Raw genomic sequence first — 27,155 nt, 5'->3', positions numbered from 1 at the left:
TCTGGGCCCATATCTGCACTGTCCTATTGCATAATACCTGCAAATATTTTCATCTGTGATTGTATTATTCTTGTTTGTACCCGTGCACGACTTGGCCTACCTGTGTTTTTTGTTCCAACTTTCTCGTTTCTGCATTCATTCTCGGTATTGCCCTTGTCTTTCTCCTTGTTGCTTTCGTCTTTCTCATTTGTGTTCTCATTCGTCTCATTTTTTCTCTCCTTATTCATATCACCAGTTTGCTCTACAATATTGCCTTCATTTTTGTGTACCTCGACACTATGTCCTTCTACATTGCTACTTTGACTCTAAATTCTCAGTCCCTGGGTTGTGCTCAGAGTTCGTTGCTGTCTTTATATACTCTGCATATATTTCTGGTAGTTTTTGTGTGAATTGTAGCCTGTGTACTTCAGGAATGTTATTCATCAGTTTGGTAATGTTTTCCCACATCTGTCTGTCACTTTGACAGATCCAGTAGTTACCTTCCCGGTTTGCATATTGTGTAGGTAATCCTGTACAACTCAGGTGAAATCTTATGTTACAAATGTTACATACAATGCCTACAACACTCTTCCAAAGTTACTTAAGGCAGCCTCCACACACCTCCATGTTGGGTTTGTGATGTTATAATATTATATGCATATATTTCTAATATTATATGTATGTATATATAATATGTATGCAGTATATTTATAATATTACATATGTTTATTTGTTCAAGTTTATGTGGGGGTACTTATCGCCTTGTGGAGAAAATATGGTCCTCTTGGGACCGTCTAGTTGACTGTTGTTTGTCCCAGGTCGGGGGCAGGATGCCACCGGTTGCCAGTTACTTGATTTATACACTGATTATTTGCCTGTAATATCTTTTTTTTTTTTTTTTTTTTTAGTAAAGAGGAAGGAGAGGTATAGGTGAAGGGAAGTATAGAGGTGGGAAATACAAGTGAGAGGTATGAAAGCAGGCGGGTTGTCCGCCTTGCTGACACGATGTGTGGGTGTTGGCAGCTAAGCTAAGCTGGCTCCCTCTTGTCAGGGAGCTGTGAGTGTGTGAGAGGTTCTACACATGTGTTTCACCATATATGGATGTCCATAGATGAATACTGTGTAGCATTCATATATACACACTCCGATGCTTCCACACATGTTGTTCTGTTTAAGGCTCTTTGTTTTATTATTATTGTTTATTGAGTTGTTCATACACACATATTATTTTTCGAGTTGTTCATACACATATTATTGTTTATCGAGTTGTTCATATATACACACATATGAACTGTTCATATATACATATATATATATCTCATCTGGGGATTATATACTGTGGGGCAGGGTTTTCATCCAGAGAGTCGAGGCTCTTGGGCCACCAGCTGTGGGAGCGGGGCGTCTCATCTTGGAGCAATCTTTCAAACATTGGGTCCTCTAACATTTCGATGGTGTTCCACACGCTGATGGCTTGGTGCTGCAGTCTGATGTTTAGTGGCTGTATGTTCAGGAGTTCATGGAGCTCCTGGATTGTTTGATCATATGGTGGACGGTGTTTTGCTGCTCTCCTTAGCGCCTTATTTTGTACTGCTTGCAGTTTCTCCATGTTAGTTTAAGTAGGCTTCTCCTGCTTGGTTGTTCCTTCCATGTCCCAGTGTTCTGTGCTTGGCATTCAGATCACCCAGAAAGTAGGCAGGTCTGTTCCTTCTGGTAAGTTTCATGATGTCGGCAAGGGGAAGGTAAGGACGTCTTGGTGGTTGGTAGCATGTTCCTATGAAGATTATACCTTTCGTAGTTTGGAGTTCAATTGCCAGGAAGTTCTCCTGGAAGTTATCTAAAATTTTGTGTGGAATGTTTCTTTTTACGGCAATTGCCACTCCATCGTTGGCCTGGTCAGCTCTGTTGACCTGGTAAATTTTGTAATTGAAGATCTTGATCTTCTCGCTATTCTTTTTTCCATGGCTATTAATGAGTATTATATCAGGGTCTATTTCTCTGTACAAGTTGTTGAGTTCCAATGCTCTGTGCGGAGTCCAGCATAGAACATTGTGTTGAATTATTGTTAATGACTGGATGGCTATGTTGAATCTGATGGGTTTCTTCCACCTTGTGGATTGTTTGGGATCATTCCAAAGCCATTGCGCATTGGGTCAAAGTCCTCGCTGCTTATCTGTTGAATGGTTATGGGGTTTCGTTTTGGGTTAAAAGCACCTGACCTTATCATTTCGTACACATCATTCGTAGTGACATTTCTTTAATTACAGATCTAAATGACCCTGGGTTTACTATGTTTTCTAAATGAGCAAAGATCATACTGCTCAGGATCTTTGTGGGTAGGTCCCCATTTACCTGTGAGATCATGTTTGTTGGAGTGTGTGGGGTAGTATTTGCTGGATTATGTGATACCTTGTTTGACCAAGCATTGGTGGTAGTTATACCTGCATAAGTATTATTGGCCATTGCTGTCTTTTTTGCTAAGGCATCGGCCCTTTTTTGTTTTAGGATGTCCTTCCTAATGGGACATATTGATGCTAGTGTGTGGTGGGGATTCCCACAGTTGAGACATTTGGGGTTTGATTTATTTATGCAGTCTCTGTATGTGTCTCCCTGCCCAGCACATTCTGAACATACTTGGCCCGTTTGTTTGCACTCTGCGGCTGTGTGATCGTATTTATAGCATGTCCAACAAGGGGTAATGTTATAGTATTCCTCCTGCTCAAGGTTGTTGTTGTCCGTGCTAAGGTGATAGTAGTTGCAATGGATACCTTGGCTGAGGGCTTTCTGTGCCATGGAGATTTCTTCAAACCTTATTTTCATCATGTTAGATAATCTCGGCATGAGGATTACCTCTTTTACCTTGGCCCACTCATTCCTCCGTTCTATATCGTTTTTAATATTTTCTGGGGTGTCTTCAGTAATTCCTGCATCAAGTCTCTTCAAGATTATTGTCTTCCTGGCCTGCAGCTCAGGGGAAATAATAACCTGGAAATGTTTATCCTTCAACATACGTATGTTTTCTCCCTTGATGATTGTATCCACATCTACATCCTGGTAGCATAGTGCTATGAATGAGGAGCCCTTTGTGGGTATTAGTCTAGAAAATCTTACTTTGAGAATTGATAACAGATTTGCTAGTTCCTTCTGTTACTCATAGCCTGTCCCCCACCCCCCCACCCCCCGTAGAGGGGCAGATTTTTACCCGGTGTCCTCTCATTGTCTCAGTTCCTGTTCATTTTATCTTGTATAGTTGCCTTTCTCAGCAATTCCCTCCCTAAGAATAAGTTCTCCTAAGCCGAGGGTTATGCACTCCGTCCTTCCACTTGGTTGGTTGGGACTCGCAGAGGGTAGCCCCCAGTGACTTATCCTCCTGTATCCTATGTGTGGACAGAATGTCCCCTAAGACAGCCTAACCCTGCTACAAGGGTGAACAGATGCCCAGATCAAGTGGCCCCCCAGATTTTACAGATAACCGCATGGGCCATCTGGACCGTTCCACTTGACCTGTTGAAATTGCGAAATGAAAAGAGTAAGAGAAAGTGGGGAAAATAGGTCTTACAACTAGGAGTGTACAGTTGCTCTGTACAAAGCTAGCATCATCATATGTTGGCAGCTATGTCACCCTCCTGTCAGGGAGGGGGCATTGGAGACCCACAAGGGTCAGGGGTCCGTAGGGGTCAGGTTACGGACCCACCACTCTCCTTGCTTGTTGCTGCCTTTAGATTCTTGCTGGAGAGTCTTCCATTGAGTTCCAATACTCTGTGCAGGTAATGCTGTGTTGTTACCAGCAATGCACCAAACACTACTGCTTGGTAGGCTTCCCCTAAGGGAGCGGTAGGCCTCCTTCAAGCCACAAGTGCCTAGGCCAGGTGATCTCCCGAGGTATTAGTTCACTCTATGGTTTTTTTAATACTAGTTGATACCTGGTTGATACCTGGTTGATAGGGTTCTGGGAGTAGTTCTACTCCCCAAGCCCGGCCCGAGGCCAGGCTTGACTTGTGAGAGTTTGGTCCACCAGGCTGTTGCTTGGAGCGGACCGCAGGCCCACATATCCACCACAGCCCGGTTGGTCCGGCACTCCTTGCAGGAATAAATCTAGTTTCCTCTTGAAGATGTTCACGGTTGTTCTGGCAATATTTCTTATGCTTGCTGGGAGGACGTTGAACAACCGCGGACCTCTGATGTTTATACAGTGTTCTCTGATTGTGCCTATGGCACCTCTGCTCTTCACTGGTTCTATTCTGCATTTTCCTCCATATCGTTCACTCCAGTACGTTGTTATTTTACTGTGTAGATTTGGTACTTGGCCCTCCAGTATCTTCCAGGTGTATATTATTTGATATCTCTCTCGTCTTCTTTCTAGTGAGTACATTTGGAGGGCTTTGAGACGATCCCAATAATTTAGGTGCTTTATTGCGTTTATGCGTGCCATATATGTTCTCTGTATTCCCTCTATTTCAGCAATCTCTCCTGCTCTGAAGGGGGAAGTGAGTACTGAGCAGTACTCAAGACGGGACAACACAAGTGACTTGAAGAATACAACCATTGTGATGGGATCCCTGGATTTGAAAGTTCTCGTAATTCATCCTATCATTTTTCTGGCTGTCGCAATATTTGCTTGGTTATGCTCCTTAAACGTTAGGTCGTCAGACATTATTATTCCCAAATCCTTTACATGCTGTTTTCCTACTATGGGTACATTTGATTGTGTTTTGTACTCTGTATTATGTTTAAGGTCCTCATTTTTACCGTACCTGAGTACCTGGAATTTATCACTGTTAAATATCATGTTATTTTCTGATGCCCAGTCGAAAAATTTATTAATATCAGCTTGAAGTTTTTCAATGTCTTCAGCCGAAGTAATTTTCATACTGATTTTTGTGTCATCTGCAAAGGATGAAACGAAGCTGTGACATGTATTTTTGTCTATATCTGATATGAGAATAAGGAAAAGCAGCGGTGCAAGGACTGTACCCTGAGGTACAGAGCTTTTAACTGCACTTGGACTAGATTTTATATGATTTACCGTTACTCGCTGAGTCCTGTTTGACAGAAAACTGAGTATCTAGCATCCTACTTTACCGGTTATTCCCATTGACTTCATTTTGTGTGCTATCACACCATGGTCACATTTATCGAAAGCCTTTGCGCAGTCCGTGTATATCACATCAGCATTCTGTTTTTCTTCTAATGCCTTCTAGTGACTTATGCAATAGTGTAATAACACTCAGCAGCACAATAGTATTGTGTCAATACCGCCCCGGCGATCACAGCACAGGGTTGGGGACGAGGGACTTATTCCCTAGAAGGGAGAGGAGGCGCGCACATCCTCTCAGCCCAAGGCCTGGTCCGCGAGTAATATCCTAAGGGAATTTCTGCTTTCTTCCGGCTTGCAATGTTATTCACTTACTCTATTACTAGTTCCTAGATCCACTTTCCCGTATTACAGTATATATTGCCAGTATATTATCACTGACTGAGTATACTGTTACTGCGGGACGTCCCCTACACTAGGCCTTGCGACTGTGGTGTAAACAGCCTAGTGTGATGCCTCCTCCACAACTTTACATTTATACTTTTTCTATGTACAATTCTCTAGCACTATCCACTAATTTATATGTTGTGTTACACGTTCCACTTCACTGTTCAACGTATCACTGCTCGCTATATTTGATATATATCGCTTATGCCTGTACACACGAGCCTGGTGGCACTAGGCTCGCCACGTGGTCCCACGTTTATTCTGTATTTAACTCAAAGTTAACCAACCAAGTGGAAGGACGGAGTGCATAGCCCTCGGCTTAGGAGAACTTATTCTTAGGAAGGGAATTGCTGAGAAAGGCAACTATACAAGATAAAATGAACAGGAACTGAGACAATGAGAGGACACCGGGTAAAAATCTGCCCCTCTACGGGGGATGGGGGGGGGACAGGCTATGAGAAACAGAAGGAACTAGCAAATCTGTTATCAATTCTCAAAGTAAGATTTTCTAGACTAATACCCACAAAGGGCTCCTCATTCATAGCACTATGCTACCAGGATGTAGATGTGGATACAATCATCAAGGGAGAAAACATACGTATGTTGAAGGATAAACATTTCCAGGTTATTATTTCCCCTGAGCTGCAGGCCAGGAAGACAATAATCTTGAAGAGACTTGATGCAGGAATTACTGAAGACACCCCAGAAAATATTAAAAACGATATAGAACGGAGGAATGAGTGGGCCAAGGTAGAAGAGGTAATCCTCATGCCGAGATTATCTAACATGATGAAAATAAGGTTTGAAGAAATCTCCATGGCACAGAAAGCCCTCAGCCAAGGTATCCATTGCAACTACTATCACCTTAGCACGGACAACAACAACCTTGAGCAGGAGGAATACTATAACATTACCCCTTGTTGGACATGCTATAAATACGATCACACAGCCGCAGAGTGCAAACAAACGGGCCAAGTATGTTCAGAATGTGCTGGGCAGGGACACACATACAGAGACTGCATAAATAAATCAAACCCCAAATGTCTCAACTGTGAGGGTCCCCACCGCACACTTGCATCAATATGTCCCATTAGGAAGGACATCCTAAAACAAAAAAGTGCCGATGCCTTAGCAAAAAAGACAGCAATGGCCAATAATACTTACGCAGGTATAACTACCACCAATGCTTGGTCTAACAAGGTATCACATAATCCAGCAAATACTACCCCACACACTCCAACAAACATGACCTCACAGGTAAATGGGGATCCTGAGCAGTATGTTCTTTGCTCATTTAGAAAACATAGCAAACCCAGGGTCATTTAGATCTGTAATTAAAAAGATGTACAAGATGAATAGTCTCCCATTAATGGAATTCCCAGACACTAACTCCACTAACATCATGAAAGCCCTGGTGGACAGCAATGTAGCCAGCACTACCCCAACTGTGATTAACTCCCAACAAGTGCCAGCACCCACGACCCCAGCAACCACCAGCAAGCCAGAGGAAGATGATACAACACCAGCAACTACCACTCAGGACCCCCGGAGAGGGGCCACACATGAACAACAAAACATACAAGTACCACAGGACCAGGGACTCGCAACGGTTCTCACTGATTCCTGCACACCCACACAAAATGTCACCCAAGCCTCAGTAGAGGCCCCAAACACAACCAATTTCTTCTCAAGCAAAACAACCCATCGAGTTACCCACAAGACCCTCAGAGAGCAAATACAAACCCATCAAATAAAATTCCAACACAACATTCCCGATGTCACTACGAATGACGTGTACGACCGGATAATGTCAACTACTTTTAACTCAAACCGAAAAACCATAACCATTCAACAGATAAGCAGCGAGGACTTTGACGCAATGCACAATGGTTATGGAACGATCCCAAACAATCCACAAGGTGGAAGAAACCCATCAGATTCAACATAGCCATCCAGTCATTAACAATAATTCAACACAATGTTCTATGCTGGACTCTGCACAGAGCATTGGAACTCAGCAATTTGTACAGAGAAATAGACCCTGATATAATACTCATTAACAGCCATGGAAAAAAGAATAGCGAGAAGATCAAGATCTTCAATTACAAAATTTACCAGGTCAACAGAGCTGACCAGGCCAACGATGGAGCGGCAATTGCCGTAAAAAGAAATATGCCTCACAAAATTCTAGATAACTTCCAGGAAAATTTCCTGGCAATTGAACTCCAAACTACGAAAGGTATAATCTTCATAGGAACATGCTACCAACCACCAAGACGTCCTTACCTTCCCCTTGCCGACATCATGAAACTTACCAGAAGGAACAGACCTGCCTACTTTCTGGGTGATCTGAACGCCAAGCACAGAACACTGGGACATGGAAAGAACAACCAAGCAGGAGAAGCCATCCACAATATGATAAGGTACGGAAATCTAACCCACCTGGGCCCAGACTTCCCAACTTACGTCAGACAAGGCTACAGTGGTAAACCAGACATAATACTGTCAAACAACCACCACTTCCTAAACACCCACATAGAAAGGGGCCCTGTGAGCACAAGCGACCACCTACCAATAATAATGACGCTGTCAACTAACCCCATTCAGAAACCCTCACCACCAAGACTTCAATACACTAAAACTGACTGGGAAGCGTTCAAAAGCAGTGCACAGGAAATCAGTGTCACAGATTTTAATGGAAAGGAAACATCATGCATAAACGCCGAGTTAAATACATGGATTAGCACCATAGAAAAATGCATGATTGATCACATTCACGTAGCTCACCATATAACACTCCCACACCCCCCAGCCACTGAGGCGCTCAGGACACTGCAAACCATATATAACAATCTTCTACAACTCATAATACAACACGGGTGGACGGATGAACGCAAAAGACTACAAAGGGAACTTCAAGATGAGCTGCAAGATCTATGCAAAGCAGAGTACTCCAAACAATGGGATGACCTAATAAGCAAAATCCAAGTCGACAACAGAAACCCAGGAAAGTTCTGGAAAAAAGTAAAGACCCTGATGGGAAGTTCTTCTGAGGAAACACCCTACATCATAGACGCCTCAGGAAATAAACTCTATGAGGAGAGAGAACAAGAGCAGGAATTCAGTAAGTTCTGGGAAAAAATATTCAGGATAAACCCGGAAGAAAATTAAAATTTTTGCCCAATTAATGGAAGGGAAATTACAACTCAAGTCGATAACAGAGCTGCAGCACAACTCCCGACGCAAACAACAGACCTTAACAACATACGCGATGACTGCCACCTTATGAAACACACAACCATTGCAGAGGTCCATAAAACAATTATGGGTTTCAAGAACAAGGCGCCGGGCAACAGCAAAATAAATAAGATGGTATTATCCAACCTACCAGTGATTGCACTCCATCAATAGACATGTATCTTAAATGCAGCTCTTGCATCTGGACTATTCCCCACATACTTCAAGAATGCGACAATAAGATTAATCCCCAAGCCAGGTAAACCCCCAACCCAAACTGAAAGCTACAGGCCAATTTCCCTCCTCGAAGTACCAGGTAAAATATTCGAAAAAATTATCAATCAGAGACTTGTGAAGTACATGGAAGAGGAAGGGAAGTATAACACCAGGCAGCATGGGTTTAGAAACCACAGAGGGGCCCATACAGCTATAGCCCTGATCTACGAGCATATAGCCAACGCAGTGTCGAAAAAAGATCAGTGTAATATAGTGCTTAGGGACGTCTCGAAAGCCTTCGACAAAGTGTGGCACACAGGCCTAAAATATAAGTTATCTGAACTAGGGCTTCCTGAGAGATTTACTACTACTCTCTGCAGCTTTATAGACAATAGAACTGCTAGGCTTAATATCGGCAGCTACTTGGGTGACGTAATAGAACTGAAAAGTGGAGTACCACAAGGAAGCTGCCTCTCCCCCACTCTATTCAACATATATACAGCTGACCTACCCCAATCCCAACATGGAGAATACATCACATACGCTGACGATGTCACCCAAATAATTTGCCAACCGGGCCCATCAAAGCCACTACTAGCCGACAAGACCAAGGCGGCAATTAAACTCATAAACAACTTTGAGAAGCAATGGAAAATTAGCACCAACAAACAAAAGTTTCAGATAATATACATTGCGAAAAGAAACCCGGACCCCATCATCCTTGACAACCATCCGATCCAATATGCGGAGGTAGGCAGAATACTGGGACTTATGATAAATAGAACAGGGATACAAATTCATGTAAGGGACCGATTAAACAAAGCCAAAGCAGCATTAGGAAAACTGAGAAGATTCCGAAGCCTCAGTACTAACATTCAGATCCACCTATATAAGGCTCTAGTTCGGCTGCATCTAGAGTATTCCCCAGTACCACTGCACACCATAAAGAAAACTAACAATTCATATATGTGTATATATAAACAACTCGATAAATAATAATATGTATGAACAACTCGATAAATAATAATATGTATGAACAACTCGATAAATAATAATATTGAAATAAAGAGCCTTATACAGAACAACATGTGTAATTACCTAAGTGTAATTACCTAAGTGTAGTTACAGGATGAGAGCTACGCTCGTGGTGTCCCGTCTCCCCAGCACTCTTTGTCATATAATGCTTTGAAATTACTGACGGTTTTGGCCTCCACCACCTTCTCACTTAACTTGTTCCAACCGTCTACCACTCTGTTTACAAAAGTGAATTTTCGTATATTTCTCCGGCAGCTTTGTTTTGTTAGTTTAAATCTATGACCTCTTGTTCTTGAAGTTCCGAGTCTCAGGAATTCTTCCCTATCAATTTTATCTATTCCTGTTACTATTTTGAACGTAGTGATCATATCGCCTCTTTTTCTTCTATCTTCTAGTTTTTGCATATTTAATGCCTCTAATCTCTCCTCGTAGCTCTTGTCCTTCAGTTCTGGGAGCCACTTACTGGCATGTCGTTGCACCTTTTCCAGTTTGTTGATGTGCTTCTTAAGATATGGGCACCATACAACCGCTGCATATTCCAGCTTTGGTCTAATAAAAGTCGTGAACAATTTCTTTAGTATTTCTCCATCCATGTATTTAAAAGCAATTCTAAGGTTAGAAAGTGTAGCATAGGCTCCTCGCACAATGTTCTTAATGTGGTCCTCAGGTGACATTTTTCTATCTAAAACCACCCCTAGATCCTTTTCTTTATCAGAATTCTTTAAAGATTTCCTCACATAATTTATAGGTTGTGTGGGGTCTATGTTCTCCAATTCCACATTCCATAACATGGCATTTATTCACATTAAATTCCATTTGCCAAGTGTTGCTCCATATACTTATTTTGTCCAGGTCTTCTTGAAGGGCATGACAATCATCTAAGTTTCTTATCTTCCCTATTATCTTAGCATCATCAGCAAACATGTTCATGTAATTGTGTATTCCCACTGGTAGATCGTTTATGTAGACAATGAACATTACCGGTGCAAGAACTGAACCCTGAGGTACTCCACTCGTGACATTCCTCCAATCCGATACCTTGCCTCTGATTATGGCCCTCATTTTTCTGTCAGTTAGGAAATTTTTCATCCATGTTAGTAGCTTACCTGTCACTCCTCCAATATGTTCCAGTTTCCAGAACAACCTCTTATGGGGAACTCTGTCGAAAGCCTTTTTTAGGTCCAGATAGATGCAGTCAACCCAACCATCTCTTTCCTGTAAAATCTCTGTGGCTCGATCATAAAAACTGAGCAAGTTCGTTACACAGGATCTTCCAGATCGAAAACCATACTGTGTCTGATATTATATCGTTTTCCTCCAAGTGTTCTACCCATTTAGTTTTAATTATTTTTTCCAATATTTTGACTATTACACTTGTCAATGATACAGGTCTATAATTAAGGGGGTCTTCCCTGTTTCCACTTTTGTAGATTGGAACTATGTTAGCCTTTTTCCACACATCAGCTACAGCTCCTGTACACAGGGATGCCTGAAAAATCAGTTGAAGTGGAATGCTGAGCTCAGGTGCACATTCTCTCAGAACCCATGGTGAAACTCCATCTGGACCAACTGCTTTGTTCTTACTTAGCTCCTTGAGCATTTTTTCCACTTCGTCTCTAGACACCTCTTTGTGCTCTATGTTGTTCTCTGGAATTCTTATTGTATCTGGTTCCCTAAAGATTTCATTTTGTACAAACACACTTTGGAACTTTTCGTTTAGTGTTTCACACATTTCCTTTTCATCTTCCGTGAATCTATTTCCCATTTTCAACCTCTGAATATTATCCTTTACCTGCAATTTGTTGTTTATGAATTTATAGAATAGACCTGGTTCTGTTTTACATTTGTCTGCAATCCCTTTTTCAAAATTTTTTTCTGCCTCTCTCCTCACTGCCGTGTAGTTGTTTCTCGCATCTTTGTATCGCTGGTATGTTTGGGGATTCGGCCTCTTCCTGTATTGATTCCATTTTTGAGTCTTTTGGTCTCTAGCCCTCTCGCAATTTCTATTGAACCAATCCTGTTTCCTAGGTCTGCATCTCTGTTTTGGTATAAATTTTTTTGTGCCTTTATCATATATTTCACAAAACTTGACATACATCTCATTCACTTCCTTGCCTAGCATCAAGTCTGTCCAATTATACTCACTAAAAAAATTTCTAAGGTCACCATAATGTCCTCTCCTTAAGTCTGGTTTTTCAACTGCTTCAACCTCCTTATTTTCTTCCAGCTTATAACGCATTGCATACTTTATTCCCAAAAAGACATGGTCACTTTTACCCAAGGGAGGAAGGTACTGTGTGGAAGCATTGGAGTGTGCATATATGAATGCTACACAGTATTCATCTATGGACATCCATATATGGTGAAACACATGTGAAGAACCTCTCACACACACACAGCTCCCTGACAGGAGGGAGCAAGCTTAGCTTAGCTGCCAACACCCACACATCGTGTCAGCAAGGCGGGCAGCCCGCCTGCTTTCATACCTCTCGCTGTATTTCCCACTTCTGTACTTCCCTTCACCTATGCCTCTCCTTCCTCTTTACTCAAAAAAAAAACAAAAAAACTCAGTTCCATTGTTAATTTCTGTATTCAACTTTCCTACGGGTCACTATGCACTTGGTGATCACTGTGGGCCGTAATCCATGGTTGTAATCCTAAAAAAGCCCGGTTTATTCCAGTGTTTTAACAGAGCGCGACAACGACACGTCCATCCTCTCCCCCGCGAACTACGTAACTACAGTTTTGTTGACCATAACTGTGCAACTAAGCCGGTAATGTCCCAAAGAGCATAGTGGCTGTCCTCTACACAGCATGACAAGTCATGCAGATGATACCACCTCCCTCACCAATATGGCTCCTCCCAACATACTCCTTTTGCTGTTATTACACTATATATATATATTATATACAAGTACAGGCATACCTCAGTTTAAGAATTTAATTGGTTCCTGGAGAGGCCTCGTATTCCGAAAACTCGCATTCCGAAGCTAATTTCCCAATAAGAAATAAAGGGAAATGAATTAATCCGTTCCTGACTACCCCAAAAACCCCACATCAAACTAAATTTTTATACCTAATTCATCTAAATAAACCTACAAAACTATGTTCCAGTTATTACTTACCTTGCTGTTGAATGCTGTAGGCGTATGGAAGATGGTGAGGAGGGGGGAGGAGGAGAGGAGTTACTGTTTGGAAGGGGAGTCCCCTTCCATTATCACATCAGGCAGTGAAGACCTTTCTGGTGTGCTCTCCCTGGGACGTTTTATCTGAGTGCCACTAGGTCCTGGTTGAGGCTCACTGCTCGATTTCCTCACCACAAATCTGTCCAAACCCTGGCTTTCTCACAAATAATGGCCTCCGAAACACTGTCACCCCTTAACTCCTTGTCGTGTATCCAAATTAATAACTTTACCACTTCAAGTATTTGTGGTCTTCGTTTCGTTATTGTTCTGACTCCTTTTGCCACTTAGCACTCATAATCTCATTTTTCTTCTTAAGTATAGTGCATATTGTTGATGTGGCTCTGTTGTACTGCCTACAAAGTTCAACAACACGTGTACCGTTCTCATGCTTCCGAATGATCTCTTGTTTCTCCTCTATTGTCATCCTCACATGGGCTTTCTGGCCTTTATCCATACCACTGGCTTTCTTGGGACCCATGGTGAGATATATAATAACAAATTGTATAGTCAAATCACCGAAAATCCAACAAAACACTGAAAATCCGCGAGAAGAATTGATGTGGGGTAGTCACTGGGGGCGAGACAATAGTAAACTGAGGGGTGGAGGGGCGACGATCACCGAACCACCACGCGCTAGGTCGGCCTGTACGCGTATCAACAAACTCACGTCCCGAGGTAACCCTCGCCTTCCGAGACATATTTTTCGAGGAAATCCTGCTCGTCTTCCGAAAAACTCGCATACAGGGACACTCGCATTCCGAGGTACCACTGTATCTACATTTGTGTTCACCATAGCAAACCACTAAACTGGTATGGCGAGTGCAGACAGTAATAGGTGACCACACCGATTTGGAAGACGACGCTACAACCCTCCCTCCCCTCCTCCCACAATATTATGCACAGAGCAAATGATCACAACAATCCTGTTATTATTAGAATCCTGGTCATTTATATCAGTCAGGGGGTCTTCTGTAATACTATCATCACTAAATAATACCAGTTACACACATTTTTGACATTTTTAGGGGATGCTGTGGTCACAAGCTGAACAGCAGTGCTGTGAGATGCTGCTTGCACCAGTCTTAGTGGCTCACTCGGTACCGAGGCTCTCGCATTCGGGAATGTTGCCTACGATTTTTTTTTTAAATAGTGGGTTTACAAGAAGCCCTGAGGAAGCTGATGTGAACCCCCATGTAGCCACGGGACTTTTAAATCTTGTCTGGTACTCCCAAACATCATATGATGCCATGCGCAATTTGTCGACAAATACTCAAAGCATCATATGATCCTTTGTGCAGTTTAAGGGTTTTTTAACATTAACAGTATTTTAACATAAGGGTTAATATAGTAAGTACTGTACAGATAAAAGTTTAGAGAGACTCAAAGAATTTAAAGTACTTTTATTTTCAATAAATAGCTTTGAACAAAGTCCAAAGAAGCAGAAAGAGGAAATCCATAATAGTACATCCAACTATAAGGCATTGATGGTGGCATATTCTTTGGTGTTTTAGCATCCATACAAAAAATATTAGATGTTTACATTTCTCATTCTCCTGAGTCACTTCTTTTACGTGATTTTGTGAACTGCCTTTTTTTCCTAGAACATGACACTGTATCTCAAGAAACACTAGGCACTGTCAGTAGTTACATTTTAAAACACACAATAAAAAAGCACAACTTGATAATAATAGGAATACTTTGAGGAAACTTAATAATAAAACAAAACCTAAATCTAAATACACTGGTCTTTAGGTCATCCACAGCACATAAATCAAGGTGTAGCAAGCAAAATGTCCTTAAACATCTGCATGTTAGTTAATAAACTTTTATTCATGGTTTGTAGTGAAGTTAGCACCCTATGTGCATGAAGAAAGTGTGTGAAATGAAGCTAGTTAGCCTTCAATTTGCATAGATTCACTCATGAATACACTTGTGCAGAGGAATTTACAATGATGTTAGCTATAGAATATGGTACAAATAAGTTTTTTTTCCTAAAAATTCCACCTTTGTTTTTATTGATAAAATGCCTACCTGAATATTACTACTAAATACCATTTTTCCAGCCACAAATGATGTACAGAATGCTTAAGAGGCACAATGCTGCAACAATGTAATAAAAAATTAATAAAGTAAAAGATAATCAAGTCTCGAGGTCAGACCATAATATTTCAACATTACACCTAAAAAAAAAAAATTAAACTTCTTTAAATCTGATATTGAATTTGTTTCTTGATTTATGAAAGCTAGTGTGGAGAGTATGCTGAAGATTACAGTACTTAAAGATTCAGACTTGATAATTAAACTACAACCATGTAAAGCATGAAGGTTAACAGTTAACATTTATTATAATAGCTGTTGAACAGACAAGTTTACCAAACAAGGAATGGAATTAATGAATGGAAGGCGACAGCTCTACCTCTATCTACCCTAATTCAAGCGCTAATGCTTTTTACTCGTTATACCCCTCTTCCTCTGTCCACTCTTTCTGCCTTTCCAAGTCCACTCTATCCCATATTGTCTCTCCTCTACACTTTCCTTTTCACCTCACTCTACCTCTGTTGTTTGTCAATCTCTCCATTTTCTGAAATGTTACATAATGTTGCAATTGTGTTAATCATATGCACCATTTATATGTATGGGCAAATTTATACTTGCTCAAATTGAATTTTGAAGCTTAACTGTTTGACCAATAGTACACAGTATGGTAAAAGTAGGGGTGTAACAAGTAGAGACCTAGCAAAGTCCACTTTTTCCTTCAAATTTATCAGTTGCCATCATATCCATAAACTGCCTAAATATACAGCATTACCATAAATATATAATTTAAAACAAAAATTAATTATGTCCTCATTTGTCCTATAATTGTTACATTACTTTAAATTCAACTGTAACCTCAACTTCACTTATCTTTATTCCACAATATCGTTGAAAAGTATCTTCAGAGAAACGGTCTGTGTAGTAATGTTCCTGTGAACATTCATACCAGATCCAGTCCCTCTGTTTGCTAGAGTTCACTCTTGACACTTGTGCCTGTTCTAGATGATCCACTTGTCCTAATATTATGTATTGGTGATAATATTGAAGGTAATGGGTCAAGACAACCTCAATATAGTAAGTAACTACAATACCTGTACATACAACTGAAAATGGTGGGATTTTCATTGAATGTAATCATTGATATCATCCTTGTGGGAACTAAGTCTTGTTGTGCAAAAAAACATTTTATTTTTTGAACTCCTACAACTTTATAAAGCATATGCTCATAGATTTTTCTCATTTCAGTATTTAGATGCAAATTAAATCAGTGTAAATCAGTCTTGTGCTTATCATGTAAACATTTTGAAACAGATTCAAGTAACTTAAATACAATACAGTATTTAAAATGCCTAACACTGCCACACAAAGAGCAGCTCAAAGTATACACACTTTTTGTCATGAAATAAGAAAATAAGTTTTAATTTTGTAAACTTTTATAAAGTTTAACAAAAACAATACTGTATACTTAAAATGTTTATCACTGCTACAAAGTGTTGTGGATAAACAAGTTATGTCCTTAATACATGAGCAAATTTTTAAAACCTTTATTTTAACATTTTGTAAAAAAGAAATATCAGACAATCCCTATTACAAAAACAATTATTGCAAACAAACCATCTTCACCCTGTCAAAATAAATACCACTGATCAAATCGCACTGATAAAAAGCATTACATTTTCCTAGCTATAAGACATTGGATATTCCTTATACCATAACAAGGAGGCGAGTATGGATTCAATTAACACATCTAAATGGTACGTACATTCTAGCATTTCACACAAACTACTATCAAGGTCTTTACTATTTGAGGTTTGCCACAGGCAGTGATAAATACAGCAAGGTTGGATACAGTACAAAAATGGTAACTTTTTGGAGACCAGGAAAAATATGGCTGTCTTGCACTTGATGTGCATATTCCACCGTTGTCACCTGAGAAGTGCGGGCAGCGAACACCCTCTTGCGATGCACTTGTTTGCATCACAAATATAAAGTTAATTGATGCATTCCTAAAGTCATTATTATATTCAGGCTTAGTATTTGTAATTCATTGAAGGAAGCCTCATTAGTAACCACACAAAGTTGAATGTCATTCTTCTGATGGATAATCCTATTTTCACCTCTGAAAACATTCTTATGACCTTCAAGAATTCTTAACCTATTCATGTCATGTAATTTAAGCTAACTACCACATTCTAATAAGAACAAATCAATCAACTGTTTATAAGGGGGAAACTATCATTTTTATATCTATAGTTACCAATATAAAGTAATCCATTTGTAAGTGAACTTTCTAATCCCAACAGTTTTCAACTTCACTATGTAATCCTAACAACAATAATGAATATATCTTCATGTGTGTGTATAAAGATTAAGCGATCAGGTCATGTATATTGTCAAATAACGTACAGGTGTTTTTTTTTTTATTTTTGTTTTTTTGTGCATAACCATGAAAGAGGTTGCTGGGAGAAGCTCAGAGGCCCATTATGGGTTCCATTTTTCATTTAATAAGTTCCCTATCATACACTAGTATATTTACACACTTAAATGTTGTTGTACTGCTTCATAAGAGGGGAAAATTATCACCAACATAGATGGGTGAACCCAATGTTATGCACAACAGGATGAAATATGCTGATACAGTGAAATTGTTTTAACCTACTTATATCACTTCATCAAATATATCTCGTGTCAAATATCCCTATCCATGTATTTTAACTACATATTTCTTTATAATGAAACTAACTCATTCTTAAGGCTAATGGTAGTATGATATTAAATTGCTTGGTTCTATCAATATAATATCCACTATAGTAAATGATATATGATATCTATCAGTAAATATCGAGGAAATCCAAATACAATAATGAATGATAAAGATTATAACAATATCAGCTGTTACACGTTTGGCTCGTTGCGGCGGTGTGACCGATAACCACGTTCTTCTCTGTCGCGCCGTCGAGCACGATCCTCACTGAAAATAAAATTTTAGGAATGTTAGTACAGTATTTGTACTAAATTTGTGTAATTTAAACAAACTAAAGGAATTTGTGTTTAATTTATCCTAATGATTTATCATTATTACAACACATGGAAGAATATATAAATACTATTAGCCCTCCAACCCATCCTCCTAAAATGACAGTACAGTGGTACCTCGGAATACGAGCAGGATTTCCTTGAAAAATATGTCTCGGAACGCAAGGGTTACCTCGGGACACGAGTTTGTTGATATGCGTACAGGTCGACCCAGCTCGTGGTGGTTCGGCGATCGTCGCCCCTCCACCCCTCAGTTTACAATTGTCTCGCGCCCAGTGACTACCCCACATCAATTCTTCTCGCAGATTTTCAGTGTTTAGTTGGATTTTTGGTGATTTGACTATACAATTTGTTATTATATATCTCACCATGGGTCCCAAGAAAGCCAGTGGTAAGGATAAAGGCCAGAAAGCCCATGTGAGGATGACATTAGAGGAAAAACAAGAGATCATTCGGAAGCATGAGAACGGTACACGTGTTGTTGAACTTTGTAGGCAGTACAACAAAGCCACATCAACAATATGCACTATACTTAAGAAGAAAAATGAGATTATGAGTGCTAAAGTGGCAAAAGGAGTCGGAACAATAACAAAACAAAGACCACAAATACTTGAAGTGGAAAAGTTATTAATTTGGATACACGACAAGGAGTTAAGGGGTGACAGTGTTTCGGAGGCCATTATTTGTGAGAAAGCCAGGGTTTGGACAGATTTCTGGTGAGGAAATCGAGCAGTGAGCCTCAACCAGGACCTAGTGGCACTCATAAAACGTCCCAGGGAGAGCACACCAGAAAGGTCCTCACTGCCTGATGTGATAATAGAAGGGGACTCCCCTTCCAAACAGTAACTCCTCTCCTCCTCCCCCCTCCTCACCATCTTCCATACGCCTACAGCATTCAACAGCAAGGCAAGTAATAACTTGAACATAGTTTTGTAGGTTTATTTAGATGAATTAGGTATAAAAATTTAGTTTGATGTGGGGTTTTTGGGGTAGTCAGGAACGGATTAATTCATTTCCCTTTATTTCTTATGGGGAAATTAGCTTCGGAATACGAGGCGTCTCCAGGAACCAATTAAACTCTTAAACTGAGGTATGCCTGTACAGTAGTTTTTTTAGCAACTCTTTGGTCTTTAACATGTACCAATGAGTACTGTTAAACCCCCCAAAAAGTTCATTTTTGTACTATTAATTTTATAGTCAGAGAGAAAATAAAAGCTAAAAACTAAAATTAAACATTCCTAGACAATGTAATATAATGTAAATATATACTGTACTACTGTACAGTCCTAGGATTGCTTGGACATTTTAGGCTAGGTTTTAGTTACATTTTTTTATTTTCTAGAATGCCATCTGGGCTAATTCAATACTACAAAATAAACTTTTTGGTAGTCTAGCAGCACATTATTGGTACATAAGGTCAAATAGTTGCTGTAAGTACTATAATTTTAGGAAGAATGGCCTGTTGCTTTACAATCCATCAATCGCTACAATCATAATTTCTACGAAGTGCAGGAGTAATGATTTTGTGAATGGTATACATGTTTATTTATCTTGGGAATATAAGATCATTTTATTTCCTGTTTAATGTGATGGGTCTTTAATGTTATTTGATCATAAATTAATAAATTACAGGGTTAGTTATATGTATGTTTCTGTAAGGAAGAAGTATTGCATCTTTAACCCTCAAACCGCTAGGGGCCCAAATGGAATTCACACCCACAGGCGCAACAAAAAAAAAATTCCAAAAAATTCTTTCGTCTTATAGAAGTGTTCATTTTTGTTCCCTGATCACGGAAAAAATAACAAAAAAATCGTAGGTGGCATATTTTAGCCGCAATAGGGTAGGGAAGTGTGGCAAAAAAGGGGCGTTGGCAGAGCCTTCGCCAGATGAGGTCTACTCCGCCCGAGCTGTCAGACGGCAGTTGCCACAAATATATTATTACCTAATTATTTCAATGTCTCTGATTGATTTTTTCTTAGTTTTTTTGCAGTAATATTATTCCATACAGTGAATTGTGGTATATTTATATTATAAAATGTGTGAACCATCGCTGTACTCAAAATTATGGTGTGCATATTAGTGATTCAATTATTATGTTCATAAAACAATAAACAAATAGTTTTGCTGTTACACTATATACACAGGTTATATATAAGTATTTGCATGTTTTGTACACCATAACGAACTACTAAGTTGGTCTTGCGAGTCAAAAAGCAACGAGGAGTGACCGCCAAACACCAGCGAGCCACTCACTGCCACTCCCTCCCTCAACACCACCTCACTCACCCTCATTCACCTCCTACAATACTCTTTCCGTATTTATTCACTATACACAGACGTTATATATACGTATTTACATGTTTTGTTCACCATAACTGTACATCTAAGCTTGTATGGTGAGTAAAGGCCACAAAGACGTAGCTACTCACACAGTCAGCTGATCGGCGGCCGCCCTCAAGGCCAGACACACTAATATTTGTCTTTCAACAATATTGTTTGTGGTGTTATTACGCTATATACACATATTATATATAAGTATCTCCCTGTTTTATTCACCATACCTGAACAAATAAGCTGGTATGGTGCCCAAAGACCATAGTGGCCATCAGTAAACACCATGCCAAGTCGTGCAGACGACGCCACCGCCCTCACCAAAATGGCGGCTCCCAACCTACTCCTCTTGCTGTTTATACCCTCTATACACATGTTATATATAAGTATCTACATTTGTGTTCACCATAGCGAACCACTAAGCTGGTATGGTGAGTGCAGTCAATAAATGGTGGCCACACACAGTCAGAAGACGACGCCACAACCCTCCCTCGCACAGCCTTATGCCTCCCTCCATGGAGCACAGCGCTAAATATCACCACAATCCTGCTATTATCAGAATCCTGGTCAGTTTTATCACAGTCAGGGGGCTTCAGTAATACTATCACTGCTAAATAATAGCAGTATCATATATATTATGGTATTTGTAGGCGATGCTGTGGTCACAAGCTGAACAGCGGTGCTGTGAGCTCGTGCTGCGTGCGCCAGCCTTGGTGGCTTGCTCAATACTGACGCTGTAACACCCAAGAATGTTGGCCTGGATTTTTTTTCTAGGTGGCATCTGGCAACTATCGGTCGTGGCTGTACTATAGCTGCCCCTATCCCAGGCGGGGAGTTTAAATTATAGTGCTAGACACGAAATCATATATAAATGTGCGCGCGGTTTCGGTTTTGTCACTGATATCATTTATATATGATATGCGCGGTTTGAGGGTTAAAGTAGATGTAAACAGAAACTCCTATTTTGTTGACAGTCAAGTCACCATTCATATTCTTACATCCTTGCGAGAGCATGGGGATCATGTCAGCTGTATCCAGGTAACTAGGCAAGTGAAGAAATTATTTTGGATATTTTGGTTTAAGTTTGTACTGCCCCTTCTGGGAACGTAGGCCTACCCTAGTATGCACATGTACATCTCGTCTCCTATCTATGTGGGGGTCAGGGATTTAACGTAAAGGTGGGGGTGGTAGAGCAATGTGATGTTACTTGGGGAAGGAGGGGGTGGGGGATAATTTATAAAGATAATTATAAGTAAAGCTGCACTTCACTTCAATCAGTAGAGTATGCTAATCATTCCCTAGACTACAGCCATTTTGAACTGTGGAAGCAAAGTTACCAGAGGGCTGGGCCTTGCCTAACTCACTGGAGACATTTCTAGCTGACTTCATGACACTCATTTGACAAGCCCCCCAGTCATCACCCCAACCCCTCCCCCACAACCTGGAAAAACCCCACAGGAAGTGGAAATAGGAAGCCTTAAATAGGAAACTTCAAATTTCAGTAGATAAATTGTATGGAAATGGAAGCAATACAGTGTATCATCTACACAGTATCTTGATGCCTAGGCACTGACACTGCCTAATGCATTAGGCAGTGATGTGGTGGAGCCAGACTCCATACATGGTTTCAAATGTAGATGTGATAAGAGCCCAGTAGGCTCAGGAATCTGAACACCAGTTGATTGACAGTTGAGAGGCAGGACCAATGAACTAGAACACAACTAGGCGAGTACACCAAGAAGTGTTTTGTCTGGAAAGTTGGCAACTTTGCCTTAAATCCTACACAAGAACAAATCTGAATTGCCAAAATGGAACCCATTTGACTGGTATTAGAATGGGGAAATTGATTTGCAAATCTTTTATTTTTTTTAATATACTTGTATTGCATAAATTTTCCAAGTTTTTCTCTATTTAGGACACTTCATTTGCCCAAATTCAGCCTCAATTAATATTCTGTAGTACTGTATATGCTTTGAATTAGCCAATCAACAAATGAGCCAGCCACCCTTCACAGCAGTGTCAAAGGGGCAAACCCAAAAGAGCTGGGACACCAAAGCAGAACCATCCACGGAAGCGTTGTATAGATGTGACGTTAAGCTGAGGAGGAACTCTCCTCGAAGTATAACTGCCCGAGAATCGGACTCCCCCCATAGACCTACCCTTACCAACAGCCAGCAAGGTCATCTATGGTCACCTTACCAGGCTGCCTCATTTGGCATTTGGGCTGCCAGGGGGGGGGGGAGGAGGAGGGAGGGGGGAACCCCTAAAAACAACAAATGATCAACGTGACAGCAAGAATGGCCACTGAAGACAAAACTTATGCAACAACATCCATGGGAAGCATGAGAGGTGAAAAGCAGAATGCAGGTTAAAGGATAAAACAGGCCAAAGCCTGTTAGCTAATGAATGCTAATGAACAGGCCAATGAATGATGAACAAAGCTAATGAACAGGCCAACATAGCTTGTTGACACGAGAGGTGGGCCAAATAAAACATAGCGACCACCTCCCAAAGGAAAAGGGCATGCATTTAAAGCAAGGCTGCCAATGCTGGAACCGCAGGTTGCAAGGCCTCCATACTCGGGGGACAGAACCCAGCAATGTCACGTCCTCCAAGACTTGCTCAAAGCCCCCATCACAAGGACCCAAACATCCACCTCCAAGTGTGAATGAGCCCTGTGATCCTCCAGACAATTCATGCAGTTGACACTTGGCAATAACCTTGGGAAGCACAGGAACAAACAGGCACCTCATGAGTGGAGCACAAGAGGAGCCACTCAGGAACACCTGAAAGATGAAAATTATTTCCCATCAATTAAGTGTGGGGGTCAAACAGAACCCATCATGTCCTTATCCTTAATGTAAAGAGAGGGTCGTCTGCCAGCCAGGATGAACCGAAACCTCACACTGTAGCCAATAAGCAGACACACAAACCCATACTCAAAAAAGGCTGGGTCCACTGTAGAAGAGAGATCAGTTAAGGAGGTACAGAAGCAAATCCGTGCCGACCACTGAGTGTAGCACAGGAAGAGGGGGAAACCTCTGGAAATAAGAGGACTGAAGCATCATGAAGGATCCAGCAGAGATCCCACGGGGGAGCAGTTGAGCACTTATACATAGAGGGGTATATGAAAAATGATCCCCTTGCAGCACAAAGACCCCCCACAGAAAGGACTGAAGTTACAAAGGGTTAAAAGTTCAGACCACATTCACATAAGGAAGAGTAGGCATACCTTACCTTGAGGTTACCTTGAGGTGCTTCCGGGGCTTAGTGTCCCCGCAGCCCGGTCGTCGACCAGGCCTCCTGGTTGCTGGACTGATCAACCAGGCTGTTGGACGCGGCTGCTCGCAGCCTGATGTATGAGTCACAGCCTGGTTGATCAGGTATCCTTTGGAGGTGCTTATCCAGTTCTCTCTTGAACACTGTGAGGGGTCGGCCAGTTATGCCCCTTATGTGTAGTGGAAGCGTGTTGAACAGTCTCGGGCCTCTGATGTTGATAGAGTTCTCTCTCAGAGTACCTGTTGCACCTCTGCTTTTCAACGGGGGTATTCTGCACATCCTGCCATGTCTTCTGGTCTCATGTGATGTTATTTCTGTGTGCAGGTTAGGGACCAGCCCCTCAATTATTTTCCACGGCATGAACTTAGCCCAGGTGGAAGTTACCAACACCACATTCAGGTCCCTAAACACCATAGGGGCCGACTCCATGGCATCCAAACACTCAATATGCCATTAATGCCTAACCCCAAGCAAACCTAGCTCATAAAGCAGCAGCTTTGCAGAGTTTCAGAAAGCATTTTCTGAAAGCACTGTCACTCACTTCCTGAACCTTTGTGAGGGGTCAGCTTCTGGCTCTGGTTCCCATTAACATGACTGATGAGGAGGGGGGAAGGTGGGGGGGGGGGGTTTTCCCTGAAAAACTAAAAGTTGCTAATTTTTCTATATAGAGTACAGTATTCTGTTGCCCTATCTTGGCACTACCACTCCTTGAAAGGATGCCTGTGAGCTTCACATTTCTCAAATATATTTAAACCACCTTCATGTGAAGCACTCAAACTTTTACTAAAGGATTCAATCTGTTGATCTGTATAATATGCAATGAAGTCATCACCATTTCCTGGCACCAAGGAACTGGAATGGATACAGAGGCTGAGGATTGCCCATGCAAAAATACATTATATTAAAGTTGAAAACCAGAAGTAATCAAGCAGATACAAAGGACAAGTACAAGAAGACTGAATGAAAGACCAGTATTCACTGAAAGTAATGCTTGAAAGAATGAATCGACTACTAAGTGGTTTTGTTAAGAAACTATCAATGGAAACTGGAGGCCAAACCAATAGGTACCAATTAAATATCTAGCATACAAATATTACACCTTTCCTTGTTTGTGAACTTATCTTGAGGTTATCTTGAGATGATTTCGGGGCTTTAGTGTCCCCGCGGCCCGGTCCTCGACCAGGCCTCCACCCCCAGGAAGTAGCCCGTGACAGCTGACTAACACCCAGGTACCTATTTTACTGCTAAGTAACAGGTGCATAGGGTGAAAGAAACTGCCCATTATTTCTCGCCAGCACCTGGGATCGAACCCGGGACCACAGGATCACTAGTCCAGCGTGCTGTCCGCTCGGCCGACCGGCTCCCACTTAACAGACAATATAATTATATTTTTTTCCAATATTATGTCAACCATTTCATTAGTTCCGAAGAAAACTATTGACTATAATACTGTATAGTCTTCTAAGGCCAGTTAAATAACTCATGAAAGCCACCTATAAAATGGTACAGTACTGTATTAGAATCTATTAAAAAAAAAATACCCAGACCAGTTTTGACAAACACTTGCTTCGGATGAGAAGTGTATACAGTATAAAACAAAACTGCTCAATACACTTGCATCAGCACATGGCTCTTCTTAGATTTTACCCTGCTTTAATTCACTGACAAGTACTCTTAAGTCTCCAACCACTTGGGCTGGACTGTAGAGTGACGGTATCGCTTCTTGCAGGTCGCTGTTCAATCCCGACCGTGTAAGTGGTTGGACACCATTCCTTCCCTCCACCATCCCATCCCAAATCCTTATCCTGAACCCCTTCCGAGTGCTATTCATAATGGCTTGGCTCTTTCTCCTGATAGTTCTATTATCCTCACTAAAGAGGTGCATTCTTGAAACGTTTCACCAAGGGAAACTAAGATGCGTTAAATCACACACAGTACTCGGTACAGTACTGTAATTTTACTTCTAGTTTAATACTATTTCTTGTTTTTAAGGGGTCACTAGCCAGGCATATTCCACTCATTGTTATAGTAGTTTCATAACATTTTGATGAAGTACTTATGCTAAGTTCCAACTTTATCAACACCATAGAGTACATGTGTATGTAAAACAAAGGTAAAATGTAGTAATGTACTATGAGGACTCCCTGTACTGCATTAAAAAACATTATACTAAATATATATATATATATAAACACACACACTCTACATACCATTTAAACTATACAAGCAAACCAACAAAAGTACAAATTAGTTGAAGCTCACAACATTGGTTAGATTTTTAATGGTATATGGAAGTCAACTTTTCAATTTTTTTATTAATGCATGAATTATTTTTTACTGTTAGCTTCAACACCTTTATGGTTAAAAATTACCAAATTAATTTTTGCTACTACTCTCTGGCTTTGAAGAGCCGTGTCTAAATCTCCTTACAGACAAAATCATTACAGGTTTGCTGAAGTTCATTTCTCTTGCTGAGACTTCTTTAGCAGCCTCCACTTCACCTATTCTACCTCTTGTGCCTCTTTAATGTTAAGCTCACTTGCATACCTAATACTCTCTCTTAAATTGCATGTACAGTAAATGGTTTTCCCGTACCCCTTTAATGTGTACATTTTCCTTAACATCTAACACCTCAATACATACCTTCCCTTTACAATATTATCTTCCCCATTAAACATGTATACCTTCCCCTCAAAATGATCTTTCCATCACCCAAACAGATACACCTTCCAAATTCTCATTTTACAACTTCTGTATATATCACCTATCTCCCTTAGCGCTGCTCCCTAAGGCAAGATCCTACTAACCTCGGGTAAATATCTAGTAGAGTCAAGGTAGGTAGACATTATATGCAGCAGAACAATAATCAAAATAGCTAAGAAGGCACTGGACAGTACTTAATTCTGCTTGGTATTTAACTAGAAAGCAAATTTACATACAATTCAAAACCTTTGCAGGTGTTGCTTAGCGTGACAAGGACCACCAAGTAGCACCCTCACTAACTGCTGAATGGTCCGCTAAATCAGTCTCCGACTTTGAGCATAGGATAATCAACGGGTATACATGAAGGCCAAATAAAGGGAATGACGTGTGTATAAAATAAATATATATTTTTTTAGCCCTCACCCCTAGCCCTTTTTTAGGCTTTTTCTAAAGCCCTCGCCCAATGCCTGTGACACAAAGGTGTCCTTTCAAGAAGGTTTGGAGAGGTGAAGTGTTTGGAAAGACAAAAAACCTGAACCCTTGGCAGAATTAAAAGGCTCAACTGCCTCTGCTGTCGAAGTAGGTGGAACCACACCACAAAGAAGGCTGAACTGAGCCTAAACTGACCCTGAGCTAA

At 40.7% G+C, this 27,155-nt stretch overlaps 1 protein-coding gene across 4 annotated transcripts in view; it reads right to left on the bottom strand.

The window, feature by feature from the left end:
* Window positions 1-14,517: 14,517 nt before the first annotated feature.
* Window positions 14,518-27,155, bottom strand: part of Mlf (myeloid leukemia factor) — a 55,885-nt gene continuing 43,247 nt past the window's right edge. For 3 of the 4 annotated variants that reach the window (XM_045764271.2, XM_045764269.2, XM_045764268.2), the window contains one exon: window positions 14,518-18,139. Coding sequence is in view for 2 of the 4 variants with exons in the window: in XM_045764269.2 (XP_045620225.2) it covers window positions 18,064-18,139 (76 nt within the window). In the remaining 2 variants the exon portion in view is untranslated. The remainder of the gene's footprint in view (window positions 18,140-27,155) is intronic. The other variant, XM_045764270.2, reaches the window with a different exon arrangement.

Source organism: Procambarus clarkii, chromosome 75, assembly GCF_040958095.1.
Source record: "Procambarus clarkii isolate CNS0578487 chromosome 75, FALCON_Pclarkii_2.0, whole genome shotgun sequence".
NCBI classification, from domain to species: domain Eukaryota; kingdom Metazoa; phylum Arthropoda; class Malacostraca; order Decapoda; family Cambaridae; genus Procambarus; species Procambarus clarkii.
Note: the sequence above shows the minus strand (reverse complement) of the source record. Positions and strands in the feature narration are given on the sequence as shown.